The sequence below is a fragment of the Natator depressus genome, chromosome 19, assembly GCF_965152275.1.
Source record: "Natator depressus isolate rNatDep1 chromosome 19, rNatDep2.hap1, whole genome shotgun sequence".
NCBI lineage: Eukaryota > Metazoa > Chordata > Testudines > Cheloniidae > Natator > Natator depressus.
The window spans coordinates 12746136-12763534 of record NC_134252.1 but is presented as its reverse complement, the minus strand read 5'-3'; the positions used below and the strand labels follow the sequence as shown (position 1 = coordinate 12763534).

The 17399-nt window shown below is 45.5% G+C and overlaps 2 protein-coding genes across 4 annotated transcripts in view; one reads left to right on the top strand and one right to left on the bottom strand.

The window, feature by feature from the left end:
* Positions 1 to 17399, bottom strand: part of LOC141974716 (putative transmembrane protein 244) — a 44294-nt gene that overhangs the window by 1565 nt on the left and 25330 nt on the right. The gene's annotated exons all lie outside the window — the stretch shown is intronic.
* Positions 1 to 17399, top strand: part of MECR (mitochondrial trans-2-enoyl-CoA reductase) — a 38031-nt gene that overhangs the window by 16328 nt on the left and 4304 nt on the right. Inside the window, exons 2-7 of one of the 3 annotated variants that reach the window (XM_074934674.1) lie at positions 2994 to 3091; positions 3366 to 3497; positions 11748 to 11891; positions 13532 to 13634; positions 15478 to 15580; positions 16850 to 16923. In XM_074934674.1, coding sequence (XP_074790775.1) covers positions 2994 to 3091; positions 3366 to 3497; positions 11748 to 11891; positions 13532 to 13634; positions 15478 to 15580; positions 16850 to 16923 — 654 coding nt within the window. The remainder of the gene's footprint in view (positions 1 to 2993; positions 3092 to 3365; positions 3498 to 11747; positions 11892 to 13531; positions 13635 to 15477; positions 15581 to 16849; positions 16924 to 17399) is intronic. The other 2 variants (XM_074934675.1, XM_074934676.1) reach the window with 2 other exon arrangements.

The following is a 17399-nucleotide window of genomic DNA, read 5'->3' as shown; positions in this document are numbered from 1 at the left end:
TTCCCTTTTTTGACCAAGATCGATTCTAGGCCTGGGCCACTCTGGAGGAGCCAACTGTCCATGACAGAATTGGGCCACAGTCATCCCTGGTTGAACAAGCTGGTTACACCACAGGAGGAATTAACCCAGTGTATGGTGGCTTTGGAATGTGGACAAATGACTTTGAAGGCAAAGGGCTAAACACTGTGCTTAAGTCCTGTTGATTCAGGGCCTACAAACATTGGTGTAAACTCTTGTTTCATTTGTGACCCAGTCAGAATATGAGCCCAGGTCTCGACAGATGCATTAATGCAGTAGCTCTCAACCTTTCCAAACTATTGTACCTCTTTCAAGAGACTGATTTCTCTTGCGTACCCCCAAGTTATGACTCACTTAAAAACTACTTGCTTACAAAATCAGACATAAAAATACAAAAGTGTCACAGCCTCACTATTACTGAACAATTGCTTCCTTTCTCTTTTTTTTTTTTACCATATAATTATAAAATAAATCAACTGGTATATAAATATTGTACTTACATTTCAGTGTATACTATGTAGAGCAGTATAAACAAGTCACTGTATTAAATTTTAGCTTGTACTGACTTAACTGGTGCTTTTTATGTAGCCTGTTGTAAAACTAGGCAAATATCTTCCTGAGTTGATGTACCCCCTGGAAGACCTCTGTGTACCTGCAGGGTACATGTACCCCTGGTTGAGAACCACTGCTTTAATGCACTGTTTCATTGTCAGCCCCCTTAAAATCTTCGTGCAGCTTTCAGAGTAGCAGCCGTGTTAGTCTGTATCCGCAAAAAGAAAAGGAGGACTTGTGGCACCTTAGAGACTAACAAATTTATTTGAGCATAAGCTTTCGTGAGCTACAGCTACATCGGATGCATGCAGTGGAAAATACAGTGGGGAGATTTTGTATACACAGAGAACATGCATCAATGGGTGTTACTATACAGACTGTAACAAGAGTGATCAGGTAAGGTGAGCTATTACCAGCAGGAGAGTGGGGGGAAGAGGGGGAAATCTTTTGTAGTGATAATCAAGGTGGGCCATTTCCAGCAGTTGACAAGAACGTCTGAGGAACAGTGGGGGAGAGGGGCAATAAACATGGGGAAATAGTTTTACTTTGTGTAATGACACATCCACTCCCAGTCTTTATTCAAACCTAAGTTAATTGTATCCAGTTTGCAAATTAATTCCAATTCAGCAGTCTCTCGTTGGAGTCTGTTTCTGAAGTTTTTTTGTTGAAGAATTGCCACTTTTAGGTCTGTAATCGAGTGACCAAAGAGATTGAAGTGTTCGCCGACTGGTTTTTGAATGTTATAATTCTTGACGTCTGATTTGTGTCCATTTATTCTTTTACGTAGAGACTGTCCAGTTTGGCCAATGTACATGGCAGAGGGGAATTGCTGGCACCTGATGGCATATATCACATTGGTAGATGTGCAGGTGAACAAGCCTCTGATGGTGTGGCTGATGTGATTAGGCCCTGTGATGGTGTCCCCTGAATAGATATGTGGACATAGTTGGCAACGGGCTTTGTTGCAAGGATAGGTTCCTAGGCTCTCCTGCTGGTAATAGCTCACCTTACCTGATCACTCTGGTTACAGTGTGTATGGTAACACCCATTGTTTCATGTTCTCTGTGTATATAAAATCTCCCCACTGTATTTTCCACTGCATGCATCTGATGAAGTGAGCTGTAGCTCCCGAAAGCTTATGCTCAAATAAATGTGTTAGTCTCTACGGTGCCACATCAAGGATCTACAACCTATCCTGAAGGACGACCCATCACTCTCTCAGATCTTGGGAGACAGGCCAGTCCTTGCTTACAGACAGCCCCCCAACCTGAAGCAAATACTCACCAGCAACCACACAACAGAACCACTAACCCAGGAGAGACCAGCCATGCAGCTTAAAGGGGGGAAAAAACTTTGCCAGCACAGGACGAGCTGTGAAGAGAATTCAGTGTTCACACAGACAGTTTTAGAAAATGCCCTGGTTTTTAAAACCTTTGTTGGGTTTGCTCCAGTTGACCCATCTGCAGTAATCTAGCACTGGGCTTCTGTGTCTCCTTCCATTATCTCACTGCTATTGGTGCAAGAGCTGCCTTTGTAGCTCCTGCTTTCTGGAGTAGCTCTCCTGTGTGTATCTAACTTGGCTTGCGTCTGATCTGAAAGCATCTTTTTACACCTTGCCAATACCTCTGTATGTTGTGTGGCTCTGTAAAGCCAGTAAGTTCCCCTTTACAGTTATGTGGCTGCAGAATCCAAGGCTTTGTCTACATGGGAAAGTTGTATCATTTATACCAGTATAACACCCACCCCCACCCCTACCACCATGTGAACACTTTTTCCAGTATAAGTGGCTTTTTTTGTTTGTTTTTGGTTTAACTTAAACCCCTTTCCAAGCAACATAATCTAAACTGCAAAAACATACTCGTATTCCAGTATGAGTGTCCACACAGGAGGTTATACAGGTATAATTATATTGGTTTAAATTCACACCTTAGTTTATACTGAAAACCTCTTCCCCATGCAGAAAAGTCCTAAACTTTCCTTTTAAAAAAAATGCCCATCAGTGCAAATGACTTTTCAGGCTCTTTCCTGACAATGTCTCTGAGAGGTATGAACCACTCCAGTCATGTCGGGGGGGTATGAACACAGCCACTGCTCATTCTAAGGAGAAACAAACCAATGTGCTTGTTATTGGCTGTACTAGCAGATACTGGGGTGAATTGGTGGATCAGGAATTCAAGTCTTTCCTTCCAAAAGGGAAGGAAAGCGGAGCTCTGCTGATTAGCCTGGGGAGCACTGTAGTCTTGGGGAAGGCAGTACTGCATAACTGGGGACTCCTTGCTGCATAATGTAAGTCTAACACGCCATGCAAGCCATGGAGGGGTGGGATGGGATGGGATGGCCTTTGTTCTAGGATACACTTTGTGCTTAGAACACTTGTTATACAAAATTCAGTGGTATTAACATTTGTATGTTTCTTTGTTTAGACTAAAGGATCTAGAACGAGCTGAGCTAGGCCATTCTGGGGTTCACGTGAAGATGCTGGCAGCCCCTATAAATCCAGCAGACATCAACATGATCCAAGGTAATCTCGGTTTCTCTGGTTGAATTGACTTTTTGCTTACAAACAGCTTCTTTTTCCTTCCATTTCTGAAATGTGTGTGGAATACCTGTTGATTAGCCACATGTTGTCAGATGAGTAATTACACAAACCGACTGTCAAAACTTTAATGAGTCCCCTAGGGAATTTGTATACAGGAGTTAGGGCTGGATTCCAGAGCTGCAGGGGTGTAGAACCAGGCCTTAGCGAACAGAAGTTGAGAGAACAGTTTGCTGTGATAATTCTCCTCCTCTTACAGGGACTTATGCCCTTCTCCCTGACTTGCCTGCAGTAGGAGGGAATGAAGGCGTTGGACAAGTGGTGGAAGTTGGCAGTCATGTGACTTCTGTGAAGCCTGGGGATTGGGTTATCCCAGCAGATGCAGAACTTGGTGAGGTTTTTACATAAATCCTCATAAATAGTCATAGCTCTGTTGACTTCGTGGAGCTAGGGCAGTACATTCCAGCGGAGGATCTGCCCATCGGCCTTTCTCTGGTGTCGTCCATCTACAGATCTTAAAGCATTTCACAAATGTTAGTGAGATAGATAAGTATCTCTGTGTACAGATAGAGTCAGGGGAGAACTGAGGCATGATTTAGCCTGGTGAATTAGTCACAGAGCAGAACTGAGACGAGAACCCAGGATTTCTGGTTTGCGTTCCCCTGCTCTAACCATTAGACGATTGCCTATATGCTGTGGGTAGGATTGCAACCAGTAACTGCTTACCCTCAGATGTTTAAACCCAAACACCCCTTTCACTGGCAACAGATATTCACAAAAACATTTCTATTCCTATAGGGAACCAAATTATGCTTAGTGTATTTAAAAACTTCATTTGTTTAAAATAAAGTCGGAAGCAGCCCATTGTTCTAACCATCCCTGGAAATCTGAGTGTTCCTGTGGCCTTAACGTTAATTAATCCATCCCCCAAAACCCCTGTGAGGTAGGGAAGTATTATCCCCACTTCAGAGAGGGACAAATTGAGGCACAGCGTGAGTTTTCAGCTCCATCTTCCACTGTAGTCACTTGTCCAAGATCACACAGGAAGATAACTAGATGCTAAAAATCATTGTTTTAATAAAGACACTGAGTTTATGGTTTCCTACAACAATCTGTTGCCCACTAACTCCCTTTTTTTGTCCTGTGACTACAGGGGTGTTAACAAGCCACTTCACCTCGAATGGTCCCCTAGAGTATGTGGTAATTACTTATGCTGAACAATCTGTTTGGTCTTGTATTTAGCTGTGACGCTCTGGGTACCTTTCCCAGACCTGAGGAAGAGCTCTGTGTAGCTCAAAAACTTCTCTCTTTCACCAACAGAAGTTGGGCCAATAAAAGATATTCCCTCACCCACCTTGCCTCACAGAGTGGAGCAGGGAATTGAACCCAAATCTCCCTAGTGTACTGTCCTAACCACAAAGCATCCTTCCTCTGCAGCTTACACCCATGTGCTTTGCCTGATGAGCTCATACTTTAACTCTCTGAACAGAAGGGTTGTGGGATCTTAAAATACCTGGAGGTAATGTGACGTCCTGAAGCAAAATTGTTACTCTCTGAAGTGCTGTTTTAGCTTGATACAGCCTCAGTCATGTACACAGCTTAGTTACAGCAATTACATATAATCGGATGTGATTTTAAAAAAAACACACACACACACAAAACTCCATTAGAGAATGTTCCAGGCGAGGGAAGCAGCAGTTGGAATCCATTTAGCACCATATTAGTCAAATTGCAAATGTAATAGGTTATATTGTCTCTAACGAGAAGCATCTGTGTAGCCAGTGGAGTTGCATAAGGCACTCAGTTTCAGAGCTGTTTTTATGCTGCTTTAATCTTTGTTCTTGTCCTATTTTATACTATTAAGGATTTAGAACGCTTTATTTGATGCAGCCATACTGACTCAGGCTGTGATCTCATCAGATTTCAAAGCTAAATAGAGCCAGTTCTGGTCTGCATAAATGGGAGATGGCCAGAGAAAATCCAGGTGCTGCAAGGAGTGGTGTTAGTGGCTTAGTAGTTAGCACTAGTTCTTTTGAGTCAGTACATAAAATCAGGCATCAAGACCACTCTTGGTAAATGAAGATCCCAGGACACTTTTGCACCCTTTTCCATTCTAAATTCTACTTTCTATAGCATAAGCTGGATATGATGTTTTTTTTTACTTGCATCCTGACCTGTTGCGTAAGGTTACCGCATCACATTCCTCCCCAGAAGTAGCTGCAGTGTCATTTGTGAATGCCATTATTCCTCTTTTGCACCTGTTTAAAGGCTTTGGCATGTCAAGTATGATATAAACAAGTTTATTGATGTGTAGCTGCTGTTGTCGTCTTAAGAATCTTTCAGTAAAAATGTGGGGGGTTTTAAAACAAATGTCTCTTGGGCCACTCTGACTTTTCTGGCCACCTTTTGCCAGTTCCATCAGTTCTGTGCCTGTTTCATTTCAAATGGCTTTTCTACTTAATCAGGAAGGTGAACAATCCACTGAGGGGGTTCCAGTTAAGAAGATTCTACTGAATCAAGTGTATATAAAATGCATAAACCATAATGGGAGACGGTAAATACTCGTAGGCAAAAGTGAATATTGAGTTAATTCAGAGTTGAATGAAAGGGCTCTTCTCTCTAAAAGCATTAATTATATTGGCTTTCAAAAAAATCATTCGTCTGTAGGAAGTAGAGTAATTTTCCCTAGTGGGGTATATTCACTTTGCTCTGGTTAACTGTCTCCAGTACAATCCAGGAATTCTGAAAGGTAATTGCTTACAGTTTCTTAAGTATTGTAGGATGAATTTCATCAAGCCTTGCCAACTTGAATACATCTAACTTATCCAAATATTTTTTAACTTGTTCTTTCCCTATTTTGGCTTGTGTTCCTTCCCCTTGTTAATATTAATTGTGTTAACTATATAGTCACCATTAACTGTTTTAATGAAGACTGAACCAAAATAGACATTAGACACCTCAGCCTTGTTGATGTATCAGTTATTAGTTCTCCTTCCACACTAAGTAGAGGACCTACACTTTCCTTTGTCTTTCTTTTGCTCCTGAATTATTTAAAGAACCTCTTCTTATTTCCTTTTATATCCCTTGCTAGGTGTAACTCATATTGTGCCTTAGCAATTTGTGATTTTGTCCCAACGGGATTGTGCTTTTTTTTGTATTTCTCCTTAGCAATTTGTCTGTTTCCACTTTTTGTAGATTCCTTTTTGATTTTCAGGTCATTAAAGAGCTCCTGATGGAGCCATATTGGCTGCTTACTATTCTTCCTATCTTTCCTTTGCATCAGGATAATTTTCAGTTGTGCCTTTGTCTTACTGAGGAAATGCCAACTCTCCTGAACTTCTTTTCCCTTAGTCTTCCCATGGAACCTTACCTACCAGTTCTGAGTTTGATAAAGACTGGCGTTTTTTTTAAGTCCATCATCCTTCTTCTGTTGCTCACTCCTGCCTTTCCTTAGAATCACAAAATATATCATTTCACGATCACTTTCACCCAAATTCCCTTCCACCTTCAGATTCACAACCAATTCCTCCCAGATAGTCAGAATGAAATCTAAAATAGCTGTCCCCCTGGTTACTTCCTTCACTTTCTGAAACAAAAAGTTATCCCTGGTACATTCCAAAACCTTCTTGGAAATGTTGTGTTTTGCTGTATTACTTTTCTAAGAGATGTCTGCGTAGTTCATGTCTAACATTACTACCAGGTCTTGTGTTTTGGATATTTCTGTTATTTGTTCTAGAATTGCCTCATAGAATCATAGAATATCAGGGTTGGAAGGGACCTCAGGAGGTCATCTAGTCCAACCCCCTGCTCAAAGCAGGAACAATCCCCAACTAAATCATCCCAGCCAGGGCTTTGTCAAACCTGACCTTAAAAACTTCAAAGGAAGGAGATTCCACCACCTCCCTAGGTAATGCATTCCAGTGCTTCACCACCCTCCTAGTGAAAGTTTTTCCTAATATCCAACCTAAACCTCCCCCACTGCGACTTGAGACCATTACTCCTTGTTCTGTCATCTGGTACCACTGAGAACAGTCTAGATCCATCCTCTTTGGAACCCCCTTTCAGGTAGTTGAAAGCAGCTATCAAATCCCCCCTCATTCTTCTCTTCCGTAGACTAAACAATCCCAGTTCCCTCAGCCTCTCCTCATAAGTCATGTGTTCCAGTCCCCTAATCATTTTTGTTGCCCTCCGCTGGACGCTTTCCAATTTTTCCACATCCTTCTTGTAGTGTGGGGTCCAAAACTGGACACAGTACTCCAGATGAGGCCTTACCAATATCGAATAGAGGGGAATGATTACATCCCTCGATCTGCTGGCAAAGCCCCTACTTATACATCCCAAAATGTCATTGGCCGCCTTGGCAACAAGGGCACACTGTTGACTCGTATCCAGCTTCTCGTCCACTGTAACCCCTAGGTCCTTTTCTGCAGAACTGCTGCCTAGCCATTTGGTCCCTAGTCTGTAGCAGTGCATGGGATTCTTCTGTCCTAAGTGCAGGACTCTGCACTTGTCCTTGTTGAACCTCATCAGATTTCTTTTGGCCCAATCCTCCAATTTGTCAAGGTCCCTCTGTATCCTATCCCTACCCTCCAGCGTATCTACCTCTCCTCCCAGTTTAGTGTCATCTGCAAACTTGCTGAGGGTGCAATCCACACCATCCTCCAGATCATTATTGAAGATATTGAACAAAACCAGCCCCAGGACTGACCCTTGGGACACTCCACTTGATACTGGCTGCCAACTAGACATGGAGCCATTGAGCACTGCCCATTGAGCCCGACAATCTAGTCAGCTTTCTATCCACCTTATAGTCCATTCATCCAGCCCATACTTCTTTAACTTGCTGGCAAGAATACTGTGGGAGACCGTGTCAAAAGCTTTGCTAAAGTCAAGGAATAACATGTCCACTGCTTTCCTCTCATCCACAGAGCCAGTTCTCGTCATAGAAGGCAATTAGATTAGTCAAGCATGACTTGCCCTTGGTGAATCCATGCTGACTGTTCCTGATCACTTTCCTCTCCTCTAAGTGCTTCAGAATTGATTCCTTGAGGACCTGCTCCATGATTTTTCCAGGGACTGAGGTGAGGCTGACTGGCCTGTAGTTCCCAGGATCCTCCTCCTTCCCTTTTTTAAAGATGGGCACTACATTAGCCTTTTTCCAGTCGTCCGGGACCTCCCCCGATCGCCATGAGTTTTCAAAGATAATGGCCAATGGCTCTCCAATCACATGCGCCAACTGCTTTAGCACTCTCGGATGCAGCGCATCCGACCCCATGGATTTGTGCTCGTCCAGCTTTTCTAAATAGTCCCGAACCACTTCTTTCTTCACAGAGGGCTGGTCACCTCCTCCCCATGCTGTGCTGCCCAGTGCAGCAGCCTGGGAGCTGACCTTCTTCGTGAAGACAGAGGCAAAAAAAGCATTGAGTACATTAGCTTTTTCCACATCCTCTGTCACTGGGTTGCCTCCCTCATTCAGTGAAGGAGCCCACACTTTCCTTGGCTTTCTTCTTGCTGCTAACATACCTGAAGAAACCCTTTTTGTTACTCTTAACATCTCTTGCTAGCTGCAACTCCAGGTATGATTTGGCCTTCCGGATTTCACTCCTGCATGCTCGAGCAATATTTTTATACTCTTCCCTAGTCATTTGTCCAACCTTCCACTCCTTGTAAGCTTCTTTTTTGTGTTTAAGATCAGCAAGGATTTCACTGTTAAGCCAAGCTGGTCGCCTGCCATATTTACTATTCTTTCGACACATCGGGATGGTTTGTCCCTGTAACCTCAGTAAGGATTCTTTAAAATACAGCCAGCTCTCCTGGACTCCTTTTCCCCTCATGTTATTCTCCCAGGGGATCCTGCCTGACAGTTCCCTGAGGTTGTCAAAGTCTGCTTTTCTGAAGTCCAGGGTCCGTATTCTGCTGCTCTCTTTTCTTCCCTGTGTCAGGATCCTGAACTCGACCATCTCATTGTCATTGCCTCCCAGGTTCCCATTCACTTTTGCTTCCCCTACTAATTCTTCCCAGTTTGTGAGCAGCAGGTCAAGAAGAGCTCTGCCCCTAGTTGGTTCCTCCAGCACTTGCACCAGGAAATTGTCCCCTACACGTTCCAAAAACTTCCTGGATTGGCTGTGCACTTCTGTATTGCTCTCCCAGCAGATATCAGGTTGATTGAAGTCTCCCATGAGAACCAGGGCGTGCGATCTAGTAACTTCCATTAGTTGCCAGAAGAAAGCCTCATCCACCTCATCCCCCTGGTCTGGTGGTCTATAGCAGACTCCCACCACGACATCACCCTTGTTGCTCACACTTCTAAACTTAATCCAGAGACTCTCAGGTTTTTCTGCAGTTTCATAAGTGAGCTCTGAGCAGTCATACTGCTCTCTTACATACAATGCAACTCCCCCACCTTTTCTGCCCTGCCTGTCCTTTCTGAACAGTTTATATCCATCCATGACAGTACTCCAGTCATGTGAGTTATCCCACCAAGTCTCTGTTATTCCAATCACATCATAATTCCTTGACTGTGCCAGGACTTCCAGTTCTCCCTGCTTGTTTCCCAGGCTTCGTGCATTTGTGTATAGGCACTTGAGATAACTCACTGATCGTCCCTCTTTCTCAGTATAAGGCGGGAGCCCTCCCCTCTCACGCTCTCCTGCTCGTGCTTTCTCCTGGTATCCCATGTGCCCGCTTACCTCCTTCCCCCGGGGCTTTGGTCTCCTTCCCCCGGTGAACCTAGTTTAAAGCCCTCCTCACTAGGTTAGCCAGACTGCTTGCGAAGATGCTCTTCCCTCTCTTCGTTAGGTGGAGCCCGTCTCTGGCTAGCACTCCTCCTCCTTGGAACACCATCCCATGGTCAAAGAATCCAGAGCCTTTTCTCCGACACCACCTGCGTAGCCATTCGTTGACTTCCACGATTCGATGGTCTCTACCCAGGCCTTTTCCTTCCACAGGGACGATGGACGAGAACACCACTTGCACCTCAAACTCCTTTATCCTTCTTCCCAGAGCCACGTAGTCTGCAGTGATCTGCTCAAGGTCATTCTTGGCAGTATCATTGGTGCCCACGTGAAGAAGTAGGAAGGGGTAGCGATCCGAGGGCTTGATGAGTCTCGGCAGTCTCTCCGTCACATCATGAATCCTAGCTCCTGGCAAGCAGCAGGCTTCTCAGTTTTCCCGGTCGGGGTGACAGATAGATGACTCAGTCCCCCTGAGGAGAGAGTCCCCGACCACCACCACCCGCCTCCTTCTCTTGGGAGCGGTGGTCGTGGAACCCCCAACCCTAGGACAGTGCATCTCATGCCTTCCAATCGGCAGAGTCTGCTTCTGTTCCCTTCCCTCAGATGTATCATCTAGTCCACTCTCCACATTAGTACCTGTAGAGAGAACATGAAAACGGTTGCTTACCTGTATCTGCGTTGCTGGTATATGGACGCTCCCCTTTCTTCTTCTGGAGGTCACATGCTGCCAAATTTCTTCACCATCCTCCTGTCCCTGCTGCACAGCCTGCCCTGCATCTTCAGAACATTGTGTCCGCAGAAGCATATCCTGACGACTGTCCAGGAAATCTTCACTTTCTCTTATGCAACACAGGGTCGATACTTGTTTCTCCAGACCTTGAACTTTCTCTTCCAATATGGAGACCAGCTCGCACTTTGTACAGACAAAGTCGCTTCTGTCCTGTGGAAGAAAGACCAACATGGCACATCCAGTGCAGATCACAACAGCTGAACGCTCCCCATCCATATTACCTTCCTTCTACGAGCTTCCTCAGGAGTTGTAGTAACTACTCAGAGAAGCCTGCAAGAAGTAAGCTTCAGTGGGCTCTCCCCACGCGAACTCCCAGGCAAACTCCCTCTGTTAGCCTCTCTGCTCTTTGCAGCTCAGCTGGTTTGCAGCTGACTGGCTTTTTATAACAGTCAGGCCCACTCAAGGCTCACCTGGAACAAAGCACTCCCAATTCACACTTTTCAAACAATCAATCAAGCACATGGTCAAACTGTCCCCGCAACAGACACTCAAGTGTCTGAGTGTCTGCCTCATCCACCTCTTCCTCTTCCTGATTTGGTGGTCTATAGTAAACCCTATTTTTTACCACTTTTATTGTTTTTGAATGATAGGTAGTTGCATCATTGCTAACTAGCAACCTTAACTGTTTGTTGCATTTTAAAGCAGCTTTCTGTTTTTGCGGGGAGGACTAGTTCTTTGACTACTTTCATTTTTTCTTTGGTGCAGACATAACTTATAAAAATAAAAATTACACAGGAGGGACAGATTCCTAAATAGGAATGAGTTGTGCTAGCCAAGCTAGTAGAGGCAGCTGCAGTGTCGTACCTCATTCAGTGCACACCAGACAAGATATACACATTTCCTGGAGAGCTACATTAACTATGTACATAGCTACTTAGCACCTCTGGGAAATCAAGCTTCAGGTGGCTTGCCTATAGACAGAGATGGAATCTGTATCCAAACCAGGACTGGAATTCAGGAGTCTTGCCTCCCTAGCCTGTGCTTAGATCTCAAGGCCACATTTATCTCTCCAACTTCATTGGGCCTGAAAACTTTTGCCTAAGCGGTTACTCACTCAACTTGCCTGCATCTTTCTAACGCTTCTCATAGCTTGAATAAGCCTTGTCCTTTAAACCAGGAACATGGAGAACGGATGCAGTGTTCAGTGAGGAAAGCCTGGTGAAACTCCCACGCGACATCCCTTTGCTGTGTGCTGCCACCTTGAGCGTCAACCCCTGCACAGCCTATCGGATGCTGGCTGATTTCGAGACCTTGGGGCCAGGTACATCTCTTAACCTATGCTGTGTAATCCTCCTAACACGTGGCTGATTTTTACACTCCAGTGGAACATCCCATCCTTGGATATTGACCCTAAACAAGTTAACAGAATTTATAAATTCCTTCTAATTAACAGTTTATCCATGTGCATAAATAAAATTCTGCCTTCTTCTGTATGGAAAGTACTAATATTGAGTAGTTATAGTCCTATCTCCCAAACCCATACTCTGGGATTTATCCCCAGCTCTGCCATGGACTGCATGGCCTCTGGCAAGCCTCTGCACATGTTTTCTTACCTGATGGTTCAGAGTTATTTATTATTTATATTGCAATAGCACCTGGGAGCCCCAGTCAGGGACAGGTCAGCATTGTGCTACGTGCTGCCCAAACACAGCTGAAGCTATGGTCCCTGTCATACTCGCTATCCTAGAGCACCTCCTCCCAGTGAGATCCAGCATTGCAGCCCCTCTGCCTCACCCGCCTTCTCCGGACGTCGGTGGTCTGCGGATGACTTGGCCCTCTGGCCAGGGGACACTGAGTCCCACCCTGTCAGGGTAACAGCGTCCATACTCGAAGGAATGGAAACTTTTCCACCCTTCCTGGGCTCAGTCCTCCACAGATCTTCACCGCCTCTCAGGCTCTGCATCTTCCTCACTTTATTACAGAGCACTGCCTCAGGGTTTAGTCTCCAGTGGCATGGGTGATCTTGAGCTACTGACCCTTGGGACTGCATCCCTGGAGTCTCCTAACCAGCTTCCTTCTCCTTTCAGGGCACATGCTCCTTCCTGCACACCTCTCGATGGTTCCTTTTCCAGAGAGAGGAAATGCCCAACTACCTCTTTCCTGAGTCCTTCCCCCTGTTGCCCTGCAGTCCTTTCTTTCTAGGAACCATGCAGCCTGGTTCTCCCCAGCTGGGTCTAATCCTTCATTACCTGTCTCTCCTCCAGGTGCCATAGAATGGGCTAACTAGGCTCTCTGGTTCCCCTTACACCTATCACTGCCAGCTTGGAGTTTTAGATGCCCCCATCACAGCCTCTGCCCAAGGAGCTTGCCCTCTGAGGCTAAATGAGTGTTAGTGAAGTACTTGAATGAATGAATGAATGACTTGATATGAGGGCCAAAGTTTATGATCAGTATCTTGTGCCTTCAAGGTTCTAGGTCAGATGCAAGTCCTTCTTGCCAGCCTAGAGGAAATAAGCAGCAGGTTATAATAGGTTCCTGGGAACAAATCAGAGCCAATCCAAGCAAGTCTTAGTAAAGGTGAATGAAATTCTCATAGGAATGTATCATGAAAAAATTAAGTCTTTCAGTTGTAGTTCATTAGTTTAAATGTGGTCCTCGTGGCTGAAAGGTTGTTCCCATCCGAGGGCCTGTATGAAATAAGTTGGTGAGTCTTAGTTCAGCTCTTGGAAACATCTCTGAATCAAAACCCACCGCCTCTATTGACCCGAGCTAGCACTGGGCAGTCTCAGGGATAAGCCATGCTGATGGGACAGTGTCAGGGAAGATTGCCTTGCAGCAGGCTGTGCTGTACCTATTCTTGACCATATTCTCAGCCCTGAAGACTGAAGGTCTCCGCACCTTTCTCCAGCACTAAATTTGCTTCAAGCCAGAGCTGATTTGGGTTTCTTTATTTCGCTGCAGGTGATTCCATTATCCAGAACGCAGCCAACAGTGGCGTGGGACAGGCTGTTATTCAGATTGCAGCAGCTTTAGGCATCAAAACAATCAATGTGATCCGAGATAGGTGCGTATGCAGTGGGCCCTGGTTTTTAGAGACTCTGACTAACTGGATCATTTGTTAAAATTGTCCTGATCAAACAACTTTTTTGCTTTATCCTGTGCTGTTCGGTTCCCCTTCCTTTCACCCTGCATTCTGCTCTATATGTCTGAGTTAGATTCTCAGTGGGAGGGGAGGGGATTGTTTCTTGGAAACGAGGGAGATGGGCATAAAGGTTGGGCTGTGGCCGGTTGAGAGTAGCTGCATTTAGATGTTTGCTTGTCAGTCTGTCTCGAATTTTTCACTTTAACTGCTCAGATATGAATCTATACGAGGAAACCCCTGCTGCTGGAATTACGCCATAGAAAGAGGTAGGGTGAAGGCAGGTTAAAGGTTAGCAGGATCACCGTCTCAGCTTTTGTCTCCAGTCTGCAAATAATCCAAAATAGGCCGAGAACCTGTGCTGTAAAACAGGGCAATACCTCATGTTGATAGAAAGGCTACATTCAGGTCTGAATGGGCAATGGAGGGTGTTTGTTCAGGTAGCTGAATCCAGCAATAGAATTCTTCAAAACAGGGCTTCCCTTTCCTCTCTGAATGAGGCTGCCCAGTCAGCGATTAGCGAATGTATTCAATGTCTCCACTCCAAAGATGAGTGTTAAAATTCCTGTTGGGAGAGGGAGTGACTAGCCCTTGACAGGAAGGGGAGGGATAGCTCAGTGGTTTGAGCATTGGCCTGCTAAACCCAGGGTTGTGAGTTCAATCCTTGAGGGGGCCATTTAGGGAACTGGGGCAAAATAAATAAAAATGGGGATTGGCCCTGCTTTGAGCAGGGGGTTGGACTAGATGACCACCTGAGGTCCCTTCCAACCCTGATATTCTATGACACTAGCTAGTCCTGAGGGATTTTTAACTCCAAGGTTGGCCAGTTCCAAGGGCTAGGTGGGGGGAACCTCTAGTGGATCTGGATGTGGGATAAGGAGAGAGCTAGATGCAGAGGGAAGAGGGACCTAGTGGCTCCTCGGAGAAGCTAGTTCTACCTGCTCCCACTTTGTGGCCTGCTCAGGAGCCTTGTCCTTTCTTACAGTGCTGCTGGTCCCATCCCTTTCTCTTGCCTGGAAGTAGGAAAGTGGGGTGGGGTTTGGTTTGGTGGCACAGCATCAGCTGGTGGTGGTAAAATAGGCACCGAGCTGGGAAGCAGCGACCTGCTCTGTGATTGGTAATTGGCTCTTATTCTGAGCAGACAAGAAGCCCCATTTGGAGCTTGTGGGTGAGTGTTCAGGGGCCAGCAGATCTTATGCAGGAACAGCTGGAGCTGGCATCCGAGTTCAGGGTAGGAAGCTTTGCAGAAGAAAGCGTTTAGGAGAGGCCAGGCACCCGTGTGTGGGAAGCAGAAGAGGCAGCATGAAAGAAGGTACAGATCAGAGCGGGAGGAGGAGACACCAGAAGCAGTTCTCAGGAAGGCGGCTGGAGGGTAGACAGTGAAGGCTGGGATGAGGGCAGAGAGGGAGGTTGTATGGCACCATGTAGAGTCTTGAAGGTGAGGCTGAGGGGTTCATAGCTGATACAGAAGGTGAGGAAGCCAGTGGAGGAAACTAGGGGACAGAGGCAGGAGTGGCGTGGTCAGTTAATAACAGGATGAGGGAAGGAGGAGATAAATCCCGCCGCCAAAGAGGCTCGCTTTTGGAAGGGAACATCTTCCCCAAAGTTTGGGCTGAGCCCAGTTTGCTCATCCTGGGTCACAAGTTACAGATCAGAGCTCATAGAAACTGACTGACTTGGTCAAAGGGCCCTGCAGAGGTCTGTCCATCTTGGCTTGGGAAACATGCCAGTTATTTCTGCGAATCTCTTTTTTGTCCTTCCTCCCCAGACCCAATCTCCAAGAGGTGGTAGACAGACTGACATCCCTTGGTGCGGACCATGTCATCACAGAAGAGATGCTGAGAAAGCCAGAGATGAAAGACTTATTTAAGGTACTGTAATGCTGAGCTCTCCAGAAAGAAGAATCCTATTAGAGAGGAAGGAAGCTAATTCCCAGGATCCGAAGACAATACAGGAACCTCTGAATAGCCATATTGGAGCAGACCATGGTCTGTCTCATGTAGTGGCCAAAACTAGATGCTGCAGGGAAAGGTGCAAGAATCCTATTATGGAGAACTATGGAGTAAACTTCCCTAGCAGAAGCTCTTTCCTAACCCCTGGGCAGATGAACAGTTGTTTTAGGTCCAAATTCTCAAAGGTATTTGGGCACCTAACTTCCATTTAAATCAATGGAAGCTAAGGGAATAAATATCTTTTGAGGATCAGGGCCTTATTCCCTAAATCCCGAGTTTATATTCTTACTTTATCTTCTTATGTAAGTGGGTGTTCTCATTAATCAATATAAATGTCAATTAAATCTGCTAGGCTTTTGGCCTCAATAATATCCTATGGCAGTGAGTTCCATAGGTGTAAAATAATAAACAGTTTCCTTTTATCATGTTTAAAGTTGCCTTTTAGTTTGATTCCATGTCCCCTTGCTCTTCTATTCTGAGGATAAATTGGAGTGTCTGACAACATCTACACCTTTTGCTGTTTTATGTCCTCTCCTGTCTCTCTTATTTATTTCCTCTGTAAACTGAACAGTGCCGCGCCGCAGCCTCTCTTCAGACAGAAGTCTCTGTACCTCAGATTACTTTCATTGTCCATGTTTGGGCCCCTTCTGTTTCCACTATAACTGGGAATTGAGGTGACCAGAGTGGAAATGCAGTAGTGAAGATGATGCAGTAGCAATAATAGTGCCACAGGGGAAATCCCGCACTGACAGAGAGTTGGACTAGCTGAGACTATGTAGATGGCTGATATCTAGAAACCGTGCTCTGATATACACCACCATTTAACATGCAGACAGAAGAGTTAGTAGGGGCTGGCCTTCATTCTCCCAGGGAATTGTTTCCATTGGACTCCTCTCTGTGATTCTGGAGGCTGCCCCAGCAGTGTTGGGCAGGTTTTCATTTCTGCTGCGGTGCCCAGATGGTAAATTTGGCTTTGGGTACATATCTGGACCTGCCCTTGGTTTGAGCAAACTCTGGGGCTAAAACACGTGAACCTGCCTCCCTCAGCAGACAGAGTCCTGACCCCAGGAGAAGGTAACCTTGGAATTCAAAATAGGACTACTCCGTGTTTCTTGCTGGACAGAAATCTGGCTTGGCGGGCAAGAGTTAAATCTGCCTTTTTTGTCTATAAAACGCTGACTCTTCCAGAAAGTCCCCAAACCCCGGTTAGCGCTGAATTGCGTCGGAGGGAAAAGTACTACTGAGATGCTGCGCCACATACAGTAAGTTCAGCTGTTTTTTCCTCCTTTGACTTGTGTTTAGCACTCAGAGATGTACATGTTCAAAGAACTGGTTTGTCCAGATTGGGGATAGCGGTCAGGACCAGTTGAATAAGTGGATATAAACTAGCCATCAACAAGTTTAGGCTCAATATTAGGTGAAGGTTTCTAACCATTGGAGGGGTGAAGTTCTGGAACAGCCTTCCCAGGAAGCAGTGGGGGCAAAAACCTAACTGGCTTCAAGACTGAGCTTGATAAGTTTATGGAGGGGATAAGTATGATGGGACTGCCTACAATGGCATGTGGCCCATAGGCGACTGCCAGTAGCAAAACCCCCCAATGGCCAGACGGGACGCTAGATGCGGAGGGCTCAGAGTTACTACAGACAATTATTTCCCAGGTATCTGCCTGGTGGGTCTTGCCCACATGCTCAGGGTCTAACTGATCACCATATTTGGGGTCAGAAGGAATTTTCCCCC